General features: G+C 34.6%; 2 protein-coding genes across 7 annotated transcripts in view; one reads left to right on the plus strand and one right to left on the minus strand.

The window, feature by feature from the left end:
- LOC105150915 (agrin) overlaps nt 1-19,895 on the plus strand; it is a 717,341-nt gene that overhangs the window by 329,409 nt on the left and 368,037 nt on the right. The window lies entirely within an intron of this gene.
- LOC105150914 (uncharacterized) lies at nt 1,351-19,179 on the minus strand. The gene is made up of 3 exons (XM_087412462.1): nt 17,648-19,179; nt 17,445-17,537; nt 1,351-17,376 (listed from the first exon to the last, which is right to left on the minus strand). Exons 1-3 carry the CDS (start codon nt 18,740-18,742, stop codon nt 17,305-17,307), a joined length of 1,260 nt encoding a protein of 419 aa, XP_087268588.1. The 5' UTR covers nt 18,743-19,179; the 3' UTR covers nt 1,351-17,304.

Here is a 19,895-nt window from a genome sequence, read left to right on the forward strand (position 1 = left end):
TTTGCACTTTGAATGATTGTATATGGTATTCTCATAACTGAATGATTCCAATCTCGATAGAATCGTTCGACATCTAAATTGACTGGCGATGCAACGAAATGCCGTCGACTCGTCTGATCTACTGCTCTTTACTCGTTTCCGTAGTTCAATGAAAATGGCGGCACGATTATCGAGAAGTGTTACGGTCTGCACTCAGCAGTAATTGCCATCCATTACGGCTCGATTCATGCGAGAAACGCTCTCTCAAGTGGAATCTCTTTGTCTTTGTCCTGATGCATGAAGTGCATCTTTCCTGTCACGATACTAATTGCCAAATGCAGTGCCTGGCGTCTTAATTAACCAGCTCAACTTAATTATCTCGCTATATTAGAGAAAGAGAGAGGGAGGAAGGAAGGGGGAGGAAGGGAGAGACAACTACATACATGATATTCCTCATTAAGTGCACGCTGTGTCAATATAACTGAGTCTAATAATTAATGATTTTATATAGCAAAAACGATAAGAATTTTTCGTGAAATTTGTTTTAGGGACATCTATATATATGAATATCAGTTTGTTCAAATGAATATTGTTGAATATCGAATAATAGCATGAGATTTATAGTGTTCCTAAAATAATATATTTGTTCGTAAATAGTACATTTTTTCCTATTAAAGAATCGTATGCAAATCGCACACCAAGAGTTTATTTCTACAGTCAGTCACCCAATGTACGTTAGATCGTCGATAGTTTCAACTGAATCAATTTTAATTTATATTGTACATTTTTAGTTTTTTTATCGTTTATTTTTTATCGTTAAAAGAAACCTTTTATGTTAATTGTTTTATTTTAGCCTGACTGCACGGTCTTTTACGAAGAGACTTTGTTATCGTCAATTACTAATTTGTATTTAATATCGAATTATTTACCTTTTAATTAATACACCACTCAGCTGGAGATAGCTGACGTTTATCCTTAATCGATAAATACGGATTATGAAAGAAGATTGCACGCGCGGCCGCGGATTCAATCTATCAGGGAATACCTTTCAAAAGAGAGAGAGAAAGAGAGAGAGAGAGAGGAGCTTCTAATTACATTTCCACTTAATGTCAATTAGAGCATCGAAGATCTAGGTCATAACCTATCTATAGGAACGTCCCTTGCAGAGAGTTCACTTTATGTCGTCGTCCATATTCTGTATAATCTGATTTCATGCCACTTGCTTTATAGTTTCGATGCGCCTTCGAGAGAAGGATGAAGGTCATTTAAAAAAATGGATGGAATATCAGAAGGTAGGAGATGCAGTAAAAGGCAAAGTAATATTATCTTTATTGTTCGAATACAGATAAGTATAATTTAATAAGAATGTAGAATAAGCTAAAAATATGTAGAATAAGCTAAAGAACGATCTTTATAAAAAGATAAAACTGAGATAAATTTGCAATTTATAATCATTGAAGAAATCTGCAGTTTGAAAGTTAAAAAAATTTTAATATTGATATATCTTGAAAAGTTTTGTAAAAATTTAAAGATCTTTAGATTTTCTTTGAAAAAGATCTTTGAAGAATATATTTCGATTAGAGTGCGCTAAACAGTTATAATAATAATATATCTGATCAAAAAAAGTTTTATAATAAAATATAGAATTATAAATATATGCTTATTTAAAATGTGAAGAGAATGACAGGATAAAAAATCTGATTAACTTGATTATTCAATTAAAATGAAGTATCTACAATATGTGACAGCAGTATAAAATCATATCACAAAAGATCTGATTACCTCAATTATTTGATTAAAATGAAGTATAATGGGCAGCAGAAAGAAAGAAAAAGAGAAGAGAAAGAGAAGAACGCATGAAGTGTCTGATTGTTAAAAATAAAAGCGATATAAAATTCAATGCCGGTAGATAAAACTTATGAAGAAAGGAGATAAACTCATGTTGGAAACTAGGCAGGCTCGATCGAGTAAATGAATCTTCGTGGTAACTTTTGAAAGGACGATAGTGAGCGAGGCGTTAAGATCCCAGAGGTGCAAGTTAATCGATCTAAAACGGAAATCCGAATATAGATCGCATCGACGGCCGACCTCGCTCAAGTATCGCCCATTATTTGTACGCCAGTCAGCAATTTGATATCTCGCGCGTCATTAATTACTAGCGAGCATCGCCTCTGAAAGCCCCGACTTTGTCCCGGCCACGGTAAATACCATCAGCATTTTCGTCGTAATTTTGTTGTCAATGGCCGCTCGGCTTTGAGCCGGGGTTGTTAGCAACGTCAGGAACTATGTAATCTAATGACTGCTATAAAGACTATATAATAAGATTCGCCTTCTAATACCGCCTCATCAATAATTTGCGAGCGGAGGAGCTATTATCTGTCATAATCCAAAGTGCCTATTTGAATATTATATTAAAGGTAAAGGAATTTACCTGTGCCACGAATGATCAATAATCACTTTCGCGTTGTATAAATTTCAGGTCATGATATGTGCTGCAGTTATAGTATCATATATGAATTTAATCGACGTCTGTTATTCTCATCATAAGTCTCTTTACTAATGCTTTCCATGCCAGCGTCCATATCTCTACATTAAATTTACCTCCGAGCAATTCTTGCGGCGGACATAATTTCATAGATTATTCGACTATGTCTGTCGCTTATGATTCGGTCGCTTTGACGTGTACCGCGGTCCTAATTGGAGCAATCCGCGCTCGCAAGTTAGAGATAGCCGGCTCTGGTCCTCGAGAGAGATAGTCATAGAGAGGGATGGGAAGAGAGAGAAGGTGGGCTAAAAGCAAAGATCAAATCTAATGAGCATTGCGCGGTGGACGCGGAGCGTAGCTTTTCGCCGCGCGAATCAATATATGGCGAACTCCACAAAGCGCTCACTATCTCTACAAAGGTGAAGGCTATTATCAGTTAAGCGAGTTATCGGTGCCGCGAATGCACGGACGCACGTACTGCCAGATCCCGTTTGCCAGATTCCATGGCATGGTGTCCGTTCCATGCCACGTTGGATTGTTAATCGCGCATTAACATTAGTCACTCGCATTTCACCGCTGAGCCACGACGCTTCCGCTCGAGCGTGTCGAAGCGGAAAAAGGCCATATCAAGCGGATCCGCATGCTTTAAAGACCACCCAAATCGATTTTCGCGGTATGAGTTTAATGTGCCGCGACCATGATATTACTGATGAATTCGAATTTCCTCATGAATTGGAAATCTTGTTTGAAACGAGAAAGTGAGTGGTTTTAGTGGTATTTGCTCCAATCCCCTGGAATTATGATGACTGCTATAAATAGACATTGACCTGATTTATCATGAAACATTTACTCATTTCGAATAAATGATTGAAATTTGCAGTAAAAACTTTTTCAGAAAGAATTTTTGATAAAGACAAAAAAATATTCTTGATATACTTAATCTTATTGCAATTTTATGCAGTATAAAAATAAAACAATGTTAAAATTAAAGAATGATTTCTCTAGGTCAAAATAAATAAACAATATGATTGTCACTATATGATTGTCACTATATAGGTTCTATTTTATGATAAACCGAAAGTAAGAGCATTAGATCTGAAAATCTTTTTTATATGAGTCCAATTTTATATACAATATTTTTCTACATTTATCAAGTAAAAAATTCAAGATTTTATTTTTAATTATTGTTAATATAACAATAAAAGCACAAAAATGATTCCGAAGTAAAAAATTAATATAATTAGTACATGTGATCAAGAATTAATTAATTTATTGCCTTTGAAACAAAAAAATTTATCAATTGACTGACAAGACTTATCGAGACATTTGTCGAGAAAATCAAATCAGTTACTTACAGGATTTGTCGAATGACACTCGTCGAGAAAATTTAATCGGTGACGAAATAAAGATAGATATATAATAGAACGTGAAAATAAGTCTGTTACTATCCTTGGCGAACAATACCATCGATCGATCTCAATTGTCGGTCAATCCGACCAATTTCTCCGTTCGGTCCGATCAATCCGATGTCAAGGGATAAATCAGAGAATCACGTGTAATCCGAATCGAGATACCAATGATCCCGTACGAAACGAAACGACATGGATCATTCACTCGATGAGGCCGAGAACACAGGCCACGGTTTTTCAAGGAAAATCAGATTTCCACTTTCTTTCCTTTTTCCCTTTTGTCTCATCACGTATAAACGCTTTTGACGACTATTCGCTGCCAGAGAAAAACAAGCGTGTCTCCTCCTTAGAAAAGACCGATGAAAAGAAAACACGAGTGAGGAAAGACAGAGAAAAGAAGAATGGTCGAAAGCCTCAGAGAAAAAAGCTGCCAAGTTTAGTGGAAGAAAAAAAATCCGGTCTTCTATATCTTGGCACGACGGACCGTCCGGTTGACTATATTGTTGAGATAGAGAAGATAGACACCCTTCCTTATCATTTTGTTCCTCTTTTATTTCAATCGTCGTGTTCTCCTCCGCGCGAAGGAGATGTCAAAGGTGTCGAAAAAATAACCGACAAGGAGACTGGAAAATTGAGAGGGAGGAGGAACAAAGGAGGGAACAAGACGGACAAGTTAGTTTGGCTCTTGTACAAGGTGCTTGGCATTCCGAGCCGGATCCGTTGAAATTTAATTTCTAGATTCACTCTCGTCGAAACCGGCCAGCGTTTGCTGGCGTAGAAGCACGCCGAGGCGGGGTGAGTCAACCCTCGGATGGAGTCCCAGAAATAAAGCGGCCAGATTGCCGAGTACTACAAGCGTAACGCGGCATTCTCGACCAACACTCCGACGTAAAATCTCGTTTCCGTTGCAATTGTTCAATTCATTTTGCCTGTAAGGCTACATTTTCACACCGGTTAACTTTCATCGCCGGTTCTCGCTACATTAGGCTAGTTATTATCATCTTCTCACTGGAATGTGGAACGTATTTCATCCGTTCGTTCAGATATTTTTATAGAGCGTATAGCTTTTTTTCTGAGGCTTGCAGTCATCTCGCCTTCTCTCTGTCTTTATTGCTTTTCTCATTCGTGCTTTCTATCTGTCTGTGTATAAAATATTGCGATTGCAACATTTCGCTTATTAGTGATAAGAATTACTTCCAGCAATATATTGTATTTAAAAAGTATTAAGTATTACGCTGTGTGTGTTTCTCCTCTCTTCTCTCGAGAATGATAATAACAATGAAACTGTTAATGCGTTTACTGAAATATCTAATAATCGCCGAATTAGTAACGATTGTGACATAACTAAGTTTCCAAATTGTCAAATTTAATTTTACAAGTAGGAATAAACTTCGCAACCGAAGCCGAAACTTGCCAGCGTGAAATATGCAAGACAGCTCGCTGTACGGAACTGGCAGAACTGATATTAACGGGCATTAGAACGGAGCATGGGAGAGAGTGGGGTTCTGTTTAATCATGAATTAGAAGGAGAGGGGAAAGACGTCCGAGTCCCCCGTTGCCTAATGTCAGGACAGGATCGTGTGTGGCTTGACGCTAATTAGATGGGCGTTCAATCGACTGTAACGCCCGTCGAATGGATGTCATTGGCGCGCGTCGCGAAATAATAAAGCAGGAACTGCGTATTCTGTCAGTCCGCGACACAGGGACCACCGAGTGCACTCCGGCAAAGTGCATCAGGAATAGCGAGACTGCTATTGTCACATTACAATAGAGCGTAATCGCCGTCGAGGGATCCGTGATATATCGCGAGCTTGGCAAATCATCGGCCATTGGTGATCGCATAATAGCGATATCGATCTTCTTAAATGTAATGCGACGTTATCGAAGATATCATCGCTATTGTTGATATTATGGCATTGTCAACCTTTCTGCGGAGAATATTAAATCCGTCTGTCAGCCTTTCTACGTTGATTCAGGTACTTTGATTAGGATTACTTCCTTCGGCCAGGCTCTCATTTCGCGGGCGGCGTTGACGCACGCGAAAATAATAAGCCGAGAATCCCGCACTCCGTCAATCTCTTGGCTCTCGCGTATTCGTCTCGATGCAATTGCACTCGAGCATTGTGCGACGGCGGCGGCACTCTGTCATCTGCGGCCTGCTGCTGACGTTTAATGGCCACGGCGGCGGCTCGAGGTAAAAGGGAGACGTTATGAGAGGAAGGCACGTTCACGAGGGAAGAAGAAATCGTATGCGTGGAACATCGTGCGAAAGGAAGACGAAAAGTGTAAGTAGGAAAAGTGGGAAGTTTGTAAGAGGCTATAGGGGAAGGAGAGTAAAAAGGTAAGAGGGCAGGGAGAAAAGTCTATTTATTATTCTAGGGCAAATTCTGTCTGAAGAGGCATAACGAAGTGGAATATAGAGCAGAGTATATAGAAATAAATCTAAAAATCATTATATAAATGTAGATGATAATTAACCATGAAATTGCATTTAATATGCTTTTTATGTCTTCAAAAAGCGATTTAATGTACAGTTTTTATTTTAAAAAATAGATTTATAACATTTGGAGTGCACATAATATTCACCAAACTGAGCAAAAACATTTAATTATCAACAAATTATTAATAATGTTTTTCTACAAAGGATGGCACTTATTTCTATTTTCCAAAATTAAAAATAATTTCTATTCATTAGTCTATTTATTAGTTAATTTAACATAATTAATTTTTCGATTTGATCTTTGTGAATTTTAAATTTTCTTTTTTTAATATCTTGTGCTTTGCGACATAATTTAAGCAACAATTAAAATTAAATTTATCTTTATTTTTGTCATAGTGACTCGGAGAAATTTCATTAAACTTACATTATTGTATAAAAAATATAGTTATATGATTCAAAAGAACTGTAGTATAAGTAGCACGATGGTCATTTGAACTACACTCGGCAAAGTGGCAGGATTAATGAATAAAGTATACAGGAAAGAACGGAAGGATAATGATGAGCGAAAACCCGAGTTAGAAAGATGGACAAAGTGAATAGAGGGAATGAGGTGCGGTCGGGCATAGTACATGCGTGTGTGCGTATACTAGAAATCAGGAGTGCGTGTAGAGTATGTGTCAGCGACCAACATCAGAGGGTGACAGAGAGGATGGGGATGCGGCCTGTCGAATTCCATTCTCGCTGTCGCGAGAGGCGATCGAGTTCGCATCGTGCTGTGCTCTCATATGCGAGCCGCGTGACCGGATGTCACGCGCAGGAATCGCTTTCTCCGTGATTCTGGCTGTCAGGACGCGTCATCGTCCGGGTGACATCGAGACGACGCGGCGGGGAGGGACGAATATACACGTCCATATCCGCATCGCGTTGTGAAGCCGGTTGCACACGATTGTTTCGATGCTTCTCACTTCTAAGAGAAGATGAGAGAGAGAGAGAGAGAGAGAGAGAGAGAGAGAGAGAGAAGGGGGGGGATAGATTGTTTCGGTTACCCATAGTTCGGTTACGCACTTTATCGTTTCTGACTAATTGATCCTGTCGACTGTGAGTGATATCATTGACGGACAAAACACTTTTCTCCGCACCCCTTCAATATAATCCGCGAACGACTTATAGGTTAATTTTTCAGAGTAACCAATGTTTACGTGCAAAAGCGAGAATAAAAAAGTCAGCTTTTTCATTGAAAGTTTCATTTATTGTTGGCTAACAATAATAATAATAATTGTTCTATCACGTAAAAAAAATATATGTTTAATGCAAAATTATAATTTAATTAAAATAAAATATAATGTAATTATTTAAGGTAAAAAATAAATTTTATATTGTTCCGTTAAGTTTTTCAATAGGCTGTTTAATATTTATATATCATTTTGCATATGTTATCTCTGTATGTTAATCAATTTTATAACTACCGCATTTGGTCCACTGCTACGTTCTATTTTGATCTGCGGCAGAGTATAATGAATATTTATTTGTTCAATACTGTTTAAACAAATAATTTCATTCGTATAATAACTGGAAAAGTTTCACATATAAAAGCAACTGTATATACATACAGTCGCATTTATGAGTATTATGCATGGATATTATAAAATTACGATTCATGGTTTATCTTTTACCTAATAAAATATTTAATAACTTACATTATTTATAATAATAAGCGTTTTAAGTATAACAATATTTATATGGATAATATTGACAATATTTAATTTATCGAATATTTGACTAACATACATATATATATTTAAATATATCAACGCGATTACGACTATGATGTCATCTGTAAACACATTTGATATTATCCACGCGTACAGTCATACATACCGCGCCGTTATTAATATAATAATTATAATAATAATGGCATTTAATTAATATTAAGGTATTAATTGCGCACAGCTGATATCTATGTCACATACCGGCTGGATCGAGGAGTCTCACCCGGGCCGCATTCACGATCATAAGTGTCATCAGTAAACGTCACGACCATCGTATTAGCCCCATCAGCACCATCGATCGTTGTCAAAAACTGAAAAAGTACCAGGGAGAAAACAAGCGATCGGGTTAAATGTCGGGTGAATCGCCCTAGTGTTCGTGGCTCTCGAGTTAATCGAGGGTGTCCATCAGCCTACGTTTTCCACTGTCGGCGACATCCGTCCGCGTCGTCATGTTATCTCGCAATTAACTCCCGGAGCATATATGTATATATATATATATATATATATATATATATATACACACATACACATACATACATATGTATATATGGGCGTATGGATTATATGTATGTTTAGGAGAAGACCTCTTCTCAATAGCGATTGACACCTGTCTGACACTTCGTTCACAGGTAGCCACTCAGCGAACGAAGCTTTACGAGAGCTTTTGCGCGATCGCGGCGTCATGTTAATAATCAGGCACCAGGAATAAACTATACACACGAGAGAGCGCATCGGCAATGGCCCTCTCTAGCGTGTAGCTTTCTCGATACAAGAGATGCATCGTCGATACGAGAGGAAAAAAGCGTTATTGACAGTGCGAGCGAGCCGGCCCATCGCATCGAATTAACGTTTCTGTGCACCCCCACGGCACAAGAACTAGATTTCATATTTTTTCCCCGGTTCGCCGGATCGATTGACAGGGGAGAGAGCTCCAGGGCTGATAGAAACGCCAATTAATCTGTAATAGATTACTCGGTACCAGGGCAACGCTACGATAGAAGCTGTCTTTATTAAACTATGTCCTCTTGCCTTACGTCACTGATGGTTTATGGACAATGGATATCTGCCTGAAAAGAAAAACAACAGACCGAAATAATAAAATTATTTTAGAGATATATTTTATTCAATTAATCGAAACGAAAAAAAAGACTACAGAAAGTCGCATGTGTACTTTTATAGCCGCGGTATGATGAGATAAAAGATATAAATCCGAGACCAAAAAAATAATACAAATTAATTCTGTAGTAAGTAATTTCGATGCAACATCCATTCAATTATCTCTTGACCGTTATCCCATTTCAATGACATAAACGTCACTCTAAATGAAATACGAAATACAATGGCTGTTTTCACGGGAAAATCGCTCTTGAAAGCTAGCGTGTCCGACTATAAAATGACTGGACTACTTAAAATACCCGCCGCCGTTTATTGCCGCTGTCGGGCAAAGCGATTTGTTACTTCCTTTACTTGTAATTACTTTTACACTTCCTGAAAACCGAGTAACGAGGTAATACGGTAGTTTTACCTCTGTACCTTCTGCTTCCGGAAAAATCGTAGGTCTTGAAAGATGCTCCATCGCGTACCTACATACATTTTATTCTCATTATTCTTTTCTCCTGTCTTCGATTATATAAATATCAAATTATATTACGCGAGGCTTTAAAATCGATAAACAGATTATTAGAGCTCTATATATATATATATATATACCTGCGACAAAAATTTTTAATTACACTCCGTTTAAATTTGTTATGGTTCTATTGAGGCTCATCGATCTTACCTATGAAGTTTTGCAGTAATTAGTGATACTAAATAAATTTATATCTGTCTTCGTAAAATATTGTATGCTTCAAGCTTATCCCTACAATCTTCTCGCCTAATTTGGATAAAACATAGCTTTCAGTTATATAATATTAAAGATCTGAATCAATTTATTACAATAAAATAAACATGTCAAATGTATAATATTTCCTGTTTTTTTTTTACTTTCTTCTTGATTTTGGTTTGATTTATTGTTTATAGAAGAAGAATCATGTATTTTAGAGACGAGATTAAATTTGTATTAAATTATAGATATTAATTATAATTAAAATCTTCGAAATGTGATTTACGTTCTATTGAATTATTTTTTCATTGTAATAATGAATGTTTGAAAAAAGTCAGATTTCACAATCTTGCGAATTATATAAGTCGATAAGAAAAATGAAAGGAACTTCGATTCTTTAGGAAAAGATCAAGCGGTAATAATTGCTGACAATTTTAAGCGTCGCATGCAATTTCACACAGGTGATACAATTCCGTCTTTCGTATTCGCATTGACGATTGATACTTACACGCTATGGATGGGACTGAATAGGGATCGGAAGGTGACAAGTAGCAATGGTGCTATATTCCTGCAGCGTGTCTAACAATAGGTTTTTGTCCGGGTTTTCTCAATACATCTCTATCTCGCGTGTCTTCAATGCTTGACGGATGGCCAACCATTTTGCAGCGAACTCTCTTTTGCCCTCCCTCTTTCGCTCTCCTACTCTTCTTCTCTCTCCTTGTATGCGCTTTCTTCTACGCGTGTTTCCTTTTTTTCTTTGAGCTTCCGTCTTTTTCAATTTTTATCTCCCTCTTTAGATTCTCCCGTTTTCTCCTTTTCTCTCGCGAATACCGGGATCCTTTATATTTTTCGCGAACTACTTTCCTCCTACTTTATTAATATCGTCGTCCGCGTGTATACCTCCGTGTGCATCGCGAGCAAGGAGTGAATTGAGCTGTACAAACGAGTAATGGCGGCGAAAATGAAAAAAAGTTTCCTTGTTTAGGGATATAAAGGCGCACCGTTCCTTTAAGTCTCCTCATTTCTGTGTTGAATTACGGAAAATGCAGCGTTTTATCCATCACATTATTTGAAGAAGCAAGGGCAATATCCTCAACAAATATAACGCATATAACATTTCTACGTCCAACCATTCGTCGCGATCTATCACGTTTTCTCATTTGTCATCGTCCATTTAATCCAATGTTAGCTTATTAACGGTAATTAGAATAAAACAAGATAAAACTTTTAATATTTTATTGAATTAGATATCGCGCATGTTGCTGATAATTTTGATGAATGTGTTACGTGATTTATTATCTGTAACATTGCGGGTACGTAACAAATGTGGGTCGTATATCCGAACGAGTTCTGCTAATATCAATGAAACGAAGTTTAGTCGAGACTTATAGCACACTAAACATCGCATACTAAAATCATACGAAATTTACTGACACGTAACCCAGTTTTAAGGCACCTTAAAGCGTCATAGTTACTGAAACATGCCGCAGTGCTGAAAATTTTAACAGGTCGCACGGGTGACCTACTTGGAAATAATAGGGAATTGCGAGGAGGAGGACGCGACGACGACGACGACGACGATCAGGTGAGCGCGCCTGGCAAATTGCTTAGGTAAATTTCCAATTTTCCGCCATTGGCAACGGTGACGCTCAATCTCGCGCGCCGGCCAGAGTACACACTTCGATGTAATCGAATCGAGATTTCATAAAGTCCGTCCTGGGCGCGACGGTTAATTGCCAATTGATCTGACGGTGTCCCAATTTTCATGATGTTGTTGATCACTCGTTATTGGCTGGTTAGGCTACTCAGAAACTATGCTCTCTCTCAACGAACGCTAATCGAATGATGTATCTAACGGTGTGCACCAACTTTAAGACTCTCGCCAATCACAAAGTTGTTCGATTACATCGAACTGTGCATTAAAGATCAATAATGGTTCGATTCGATGAAGACATAAGTTGAGAGTAATCAAAGATTGCGTTTAGCTGCGCAAATCTCAATTCTCTTAGTTCGAAATTACATTTTTATATATTTGCAAAATAAAAAGATACAGAAGATATTGGAATATTTTATTTACGTATATAATATTAATTCTTCACTTTTGTGAATATTGATAATTATTTACATATATATGAGGCTTTAAACTGACAAAAATTTATCCAATTTTTTAAATTTTACATTAATTTGAATTTATAGAAATGATTGCATATATTAATAAAATTCGCATTAAGAAGATAGCATTTTAAAAATAAAATAAATAGTAAAAGTAATCACAGCAAAGTCTTTTTTTTCTTAACGACTCTCTTTACGAAGTGCATTTTTATTTAATTATTGTGGCGATTAAATTAGGTATCCATTATTCCATACTTGTACTACTTAAAACGATAGCGATTTATTTATGCTTATCGCAATCTTTCTAGCGTGCTTGCAATTTTCCTAACCGCATCATATAAATGCGCGGCGAGCTACCATCCATTTGTATAGAATGGCACAGCCGATAAATCTTTTTCGCACGAAGAAATTTCATTTCTGCTGCAACTACGAAGCAGCCTTTACGACCCACGATCGTGATCATATTTGGTACACGCAATATCTTCCAACGAGAGAAAGATTTACGTATCGCGACGCAACACTATATGGATTAGCAGTAGTATTAGTTCTTCGTAAGCATAATGCAACTTTTAAGATCGAGAAATCTTCACTTAAAGCGTTATATTGAAATGTTATATAGGAACCAAATTACTTTATCTGTCTTAAATAGCAAAGCGATTTAAGATTTTATTTAAATTCATGATTAAATTAAACTTGACAGTTGTAATTTCAATGTGATATGCGTATATAGTTTTGGTTTTAAATATAATAGCGAGTATAATTTTAATTAATAAATATTTTATGTCTATATAATAATACAATTTAATTTTCAGTTTTAATTATATTTCTCCGTAAAATACTTCGAAAAGAAATTATTAAATTATTAAATCTTTTGATACATATTTTTTTGAATAGTTTAAACATTCTCTCTCTCTCTCTCTCTCTCTCTCTCTCTCTCTCTCTCTCTCTCTCTCTTCTGTCTCTCTTTCTCAGACTAAATAAATATTTACTCGATAAAGTATATAGTTAAATCAAATTAATCGGATCTTATACATAAAATTGTACATAAAATTCTTATAAATTAATATACTTTATATTTAGTAAATATTTACTTAAAATTACTTAATCAAATATTTTGTAAAATTTAATATTTTTTTCAGTGAAAGATTAGTTTTTACGAGATATAAATATTAATTAACTATTTCTGAAATACTTATTAAGAATTTTTTATATTGAGTTCAAGCATGTCTTAATAGATAAATATATAAAATATCTCGATTTCTTATATAAAGGAATTGAAATATATATGTTTTACTTCTTTCTGTTATAAAACAATAGGATTTACATTTACATTGGAAGTTTACTTCAATTAGTGCCTATTTAAAAGTAAAATTAGATCCTTTTGCACGAAAAAATATGAATTCGAAATGAAGACGCATTTTTGTTTGAAATTTTTTTAACGACAATGTCGAAATGCATTCGTAGATTACATTGAGATTTCAAAGGAACCGTTTCGTTCGTTATGCAGAGAATAACAAGTCGATTCGATCAACGAAACCTTTCTTTCACAAATGCGCTTAATTGATTGGAAGCATTCATACTATCGTTCACTCTTTGATTTATGACTCTCGTTGACCCCGTTGAGAAAACCAGGAAACAAATTGTTCGAGCTTGACGTTACATCGGGAACAATTTTCGCACATGTAATTGTTATTCTGTAACATGGCAATTAATATGTCAAATCCTATGTGATATCTGTCTAATAGATCTCGATGAAGAACTCAAATTGATATTGATTAAAGTAGAATGAGGAATCTGTATAAGTATGTAATGCTAGTTATTTTCCTCTTCAATTTTAATTTAAACTTTGCTTTTAACAGCGCTTATATTTCTAATTGCCTGAATTGCGTATAATTAAAATGCAAAATAGAATAGATATATCATAGAATGGTATATCAAAGAGTTTAGAAACGATAATTCTGCAACTGCTCCTTCATGAATAAAAATTTGTTATTTAAACATGGATGCATACAAATAGAAAATTGTTCTATAAATAGAAAATTCTCATTAACTAATAAAAGATCACAGAATTACCGATCCCAAACTCATTTTGATGTAATAATTATTTGCACTCTAGTTATCCAGAATTGAGATAATGAGAAAAAAAAATTATTTTAAATACAGTTTAGACTCATCAAAAAATTGATAATTGCCACACTTCGAAAGATACCTTATTTCATCTAAGTGAATCCAATTACTACAAAGCTGCAATATTTAACCTATCAATATTTTCTCCTTTAATCGTTATTATGTTTAGTAATTTAATTTTATTACGACTAGTGCACGTTGTTTAATAATAAAACCTCAGAACTAAATTATATTTAAATCTAAAAAGACGTAATGTTTTTTTCTCGAATCGAACATGTTTATGAATGTTGGAAAGTTTTACAGTAATAATGAGCAGAGTTAAAAATACAACGTTAATCGTTAAAATTATTCAATTGCGAGATAGAAGTCATCCGTAGATGATAATAATAATAATTGTGCTCGCGATCTCATTTCACTATTACCATCCTTTTCCTCGATACTGGTTTTTATCTTTTAGTTAACTCTTAGTACGTAGGATTGGATTATTCCAATGTCCTGCGCATTTCTTTTTTTCGAAACTGGGAGTAATTAGTTATAACATTTCTATGTAATTTCTTAAATTCACAAATTTTTATAAGTATTTTTTAAAGATGTTGTAATATATCTAAAGAATCAAATAATTTTTGTATATTTGTTAAAGTGATGAAAATTAATCAATAGATAATTACATAACTAATTGTAAGATTAATGAAGAAGAGTCAATAAAATTTTGACAATTTAAAAATAATTTAATTGAACATTTGAGCTATAATTTAAAACCTTGAGAGCTGATGGTGGGTCTTAGACCAACTTAATTATAAATCTCTTTGTCTAAAATGTCAATTTTCTTTATTTTACATCTGCAAATTTGGATCATTTCTTATTAGAATACTTAATATTCATTCTTCTTTTAATCAGTGCTTTTTAATCAATATAAATTAAATGAGTCTTATACATAGAAGACGCAGCGTAAAAATTTATGCTACTTTTGGCTTCAGCTTTAAAGAGTTAATAATTTTCAATGATCCTGTTCCTATTTTTATTTTTACACGAATCTTCATTGTTATCATGACAGAATGTTCCAAATTGCAGGCGAAGTATCTCATCAATACGATACTAAACGTAATTGGATCGACTCTTAGTTAGTATTATAGTTTCAAACGGTATTTTGACAGTCAATCAGAATCGGCCATTATTGGCAAAATGTGTGTCAGTCATATCTCGTATTGTTTGGCAATGCTGATTAATTGAATTACTGCAACAATCGTCATTAGCCTGCATTTTCAGCAATCAACGATGATACATTCCGGCAAAGCTGAAAGCCATCTCCTATTGCTATAAATTGCCCATTTAATCTGAAACATTCGATTGATTACATGTTCAAGATGAGTTCTTTGAAATGGAAAGTAGTAAGAAACTTCTTTTGCTTTTTTCTTATTCAACGCAACCATGGCTTACCCAACAAATCTTCTCGCAGTCTCGCGACTGTCGACATAAGTAAAGGCTGTCAGGGTGCGAATTCTCGCGGGTGAAACGCGCCGTATGACTCGTCCGATCTGCGACGGGTCGTTTCGAAGTGGAAACAACCATAAACCCACTTGGCTGACCGAAGAGGAACACTGAAACCTGCTTGCCACGTCTCCATGAATATTAAGCGATCAGACCGGACTCTCGTTGCAACCTCCTCGTCGACCAAGTTAACACGGAAAATTGAGTTTGCCGTGGGTTTTCGTTCCGCTCCCAGTGTACATACCTTCACGCGGTTCACTTTCTCTACCGTGTTGTCCATCCGGTTCAATGCCTCATGTTGTCGAGATTTAATGTCCTCGTCGTCCCGCCATTGGGACTTGTAGCAGGCACGGTTTTTATGGTGACGGATTATTCCCGGGTTACTCGTGTCGAGTTCAGTGCTATTCCGCGATTCTGACACGACCTCACCCGATCGGACGTAGACGTAGACATAAAACGTTTATTGCGTCCCAGAGGATTAATCCCTTTCGAGCAACGTGGGAATTAATTAAATAATAAAGGTATAACAGTAGCGAATAATGAGAGATTGGAAAAGAGAAAGTAATAATTATAATAGTAATAATTGTAATTTGGCAAGATGACATTTAGCTAATTAAGAAAATGAAACGATTCTTGTGATTGTTAACAGAGAGAAAAGATGTATTATGTTTTAGTTATGATGAAAATTTAAATAATTATACAATGTTATCGTATTATATATACATTCTACATGTATAATTTTAGTTTAATAATTTGATAGAAATTTAGCTATGGAATCATATTAAATCAAGTAAAGGTAAAGTTTAACGAGATCTACTGCATTTGTACCTTAATTATGATGGCGTACGTTCCGTTTCAAGATTGTGTTACTTCATTTCACACTTGGTGTCACTTGCAATGAGTATTAGTTTGGTTTACTAACGAGTTTAGAGCTACGGGAGTTATCTATAAGAGGCAGAGCGTGAAAATTTGAGTCTAAAGGAACGGAGAATGGTGATATGCTAAGTGACATTAGAACTACGGCGACGAGGAGCGGGCGAATGAAAGGGCAAGATAGAGGTGGAGCTCCTTCCGTCTTCATTCCCGTCTTTTATACGAGCCTATCGCACGACACAGATCTCTATTCAAAGAAATATCAGGGTGCTGAGTTGGCCTATCCAGACCTTTAAACCGCCGGAGCTGCTCGGCATTAAACGCGTCCGCCGGCTGTAATAAAATTCATTCGCTCCCGATATCGTATCATCGACACTCGTAACGCGGAACAATCTTGTCTCGTATTACGCAAATATTTCGTTATTCAATGAAAAAAGATTCTCTTCCCCTTCTCTCTATCAAGTATGACTTAGTATGATACAAAAATTCCAAAACTATCGCAAATCAATCATTATTTATTTTTTATTAATAATAAGTATCTCATTTAATATACATTTATTTATTTTCTGTTTATGGTTAATATACATTTAGTATAACATTTTTAAATGCTTCTATACATATATGTATATGTGCAACTATAGTTATACAAGTAAAGATTATCGAACGATTATGTTTTATAAATAGAAAATATTTTTAATATTTAGAAATATACATATTCTTTTCTTCGTCTTTCATATCTTTATATTTTTATTCAATTATATTATCTGTATAATATTGTACTGTATTGAACTGTAAACTCATTTGCAATAAATTGACATTTTTGTGAGTTGTATCAAGATTAACAGATATGAGGTGATGTTACCTATTAACTAAAAGCAAAATCACATGCAATATATATTAAATTAATAAAGATAAATGATAATGATTGATCACTCACAGCAGCAAAAAGCGGCGCACCCACAGTGAGACCTTTCGCACAGAATGTATTTCGACGAGTGGTATGCAATATTTGCAAAGAAAACAGCTTCAACTGTAATGTCAGATCGAAAAGTAATTAATTATGTCAAAAAACAAAAAAGCACAATAACATATGAGACATTTTTTTTACCAATATACGAATTAAATTATCATTTTTATTACCTCATCTTTAATTTGCTTGTCATTAGTGCTGTTGAGTACATCGTGAATAGTAATGCCAACCTTAATGGCTTGATCTTTGCTGGTTTCGCATGCCCATACTACCAGTGCTGTTTTTATTAAATAAAATATCATGGATGCGATGAAAAATATGTAACAGAACAGTTTTTGTGAACTAGTTAATTGGAAGTTTAAGATATCTTGCCATAATATTATACAATAATACAAAAAGAAAGTGATTCTAACGAAGGTTGTAATTATAGTAGCAACGAGATGCAGACTAAATATCATATTTAGCATTTGTACTGCATCGTTGACTAACAGATGTTGTTTCTCTAGAGTTTTTAGTTCCATTAGCAAGAAAAAATTTTTTTGTTCTTGGTAGTTGTATCTGAATAAATGTGGTTTATTGTTCATTACGAGCAAATTTGCTAAACTATCATTGATTCTCTCAAAGCAAGCCTTTAATACACAAATGCAATTCATGTATAGCATATCTATCTGAAGCACTAACATAGTGATGTAGATTGAAAACATCTTGAGCAATACAGGATATTCCAAGTAGAAGAAAGAGGTCGATCCTTGCAGGAGTAAGAAAAGAAAACCGATTATATCCTTGGCGTGGATCAGCACACACTGTTTCCGATATGTCTCCAAAGGTAATTCGGAAGATATCTTCAGTATGGTCTGAAGTAAACGCATTCGTGGACCATCCCAAACATATGTAGCAACCGCTATGAAACCGCTAAATATATAGAAGGCATAAAGGTCAATACTCCTGCGTAAGCTCGAGACCTCAAACCATCTAGAATGGTTGATCACATAGACTGTCATCAGTGTGCAAAAACAAACGACACTCATAATGACAGTCCACAAGATTTGACATGATTTAGAAATTTCGTAAGATGAAGCGTTAATTCTGTACGGAAATATTCCGAGAACGCGGCAAAAGATGAAACAGGGATACATCAAGGATTGAAAGTCTGTCGCATGGAATAGTCGCCATCTCCTTCCTTCTTTTCTGTTTTTGACTCGTTCTTGGACTTTCGATGAACTGAACATCAATGAAGTATCGTGAGAGAAATTTCTTTGTTCCATTATCAATTATATAAATATCTTATTAGGAGCACTTTAGTTTTAAGTGAGTAATTATGAAGGTTTCTTTTCTAAATGCAGTTTTTTGCTTCGTTTTCCTCGTAATGTATGCAAAAACTAACATAAACTTTTTGTGGTCTATTCACATCTAGTTAGTCACATTAATACTATCAGTTTCTGCTATAAGATATGACTTAAAGATCGTTTGTTAGCCATGAAGTAACCATGGAGCTGTGACACGTATCACCCTTGGGATACAATAAAGTAATGAAATATGATTGCTGTCATATGAGCCATCATTGTGTATGTATTAGGTGTTGGAATTAATTCGTAGCGTTTTACAAGTGATGGGAAGTACTTTCATTAATGTATTTTTTAATGCTCATGTGAAATAAATAACATTCTTTCATTAAAAAACGCTACGAATTAATTCCAACACCTAATATATATATATATATATATATATATATATATATATAGATTATTCATTAGAATAATCATATCTGTACACGTAAAATAGAAACTGTCGAATACATAATCATAAATTATTAGTTTTTAAAAATATATTAATACCGACTGTCCGATTTCAAAATTGGACATTTATCGTTTTAAATATTTTAAAACTAAATTTTTTTTTGTTATTTAATACATACATTTTTTATTGTAATATTATTTTTAATATATTATGATTGAATTATAACATTTGACATAAAAATATTATTATCAACGCAGTTTTAATCAAAAGTAACTTGTCATTGATATTTATCTTAAAAATTTGATTTATATCAGAATGAACTACAAATTATTATTCGGGAATATTATGATATAATTATTACGATATGATAATTGCGATTTTCATATAATATTAAGTGTATTAATGTACATAATGTTGTATACCTTTATTATTAGAGTTGTTTGTGTTTTGTGAAACATTGTCATTGTAACGAAAGATATACTATGATGATATAGATATAATATAATGAATGCAAAGTTAATAAAAATAAGTGATATTGAAATAACAATGCTATTATTTAGATGAAAGTTAATCTAAACAATTATTTAAAGTAGATAATAATTGGTCTAATATTATTGTATAGTATTATTGACCCAGAAAAAATGTTTCATATATATATATAATTATATAAAATTACATAAA

This window comes from Acromyrmex echinatior, chromosome 13, assembly GCF_024713525.1.
Source record: "Acromyrmex echinatior isolate Ae372 chromosome 13, ASM2471352v2, whole genome shotgun sequence".
NCBI classification, from domain to species: Eukaryota; Metazoa; Arthropoda; class Insecta; order Hymenoptera; family Formicidae; genus Acromyrmex; species Acromyrmex echinatior.

What these genes read in the sequence shown, in the direction of transcription:
- LOC105150914 (XM_087412462.1), bottom strand. Translation starts at nt 18,742, where the DNA reads ATGGAACAAAGAAATTTCTCTCACGATACTTCATTGATGTTCAGTTCA. An exon ending in ACAAGCAAATTAAAGATGAG is followed by an intron (nt 17,538 to 17,647) that starts GTAATAAAAATG and finishes CTGACATTACAG; the next exon opens with TTGAAGCTGTTTTCTTTGCA. An exon ending in GTGCGCCGCTTTTTGCTGCT is followed by an intron (nt 17,377 to 17,444) that starts GTGAGTGATCAA and finishes TTTTGCTTTTAG; the next exon opens with TTAATAGGTAACATCACCTC.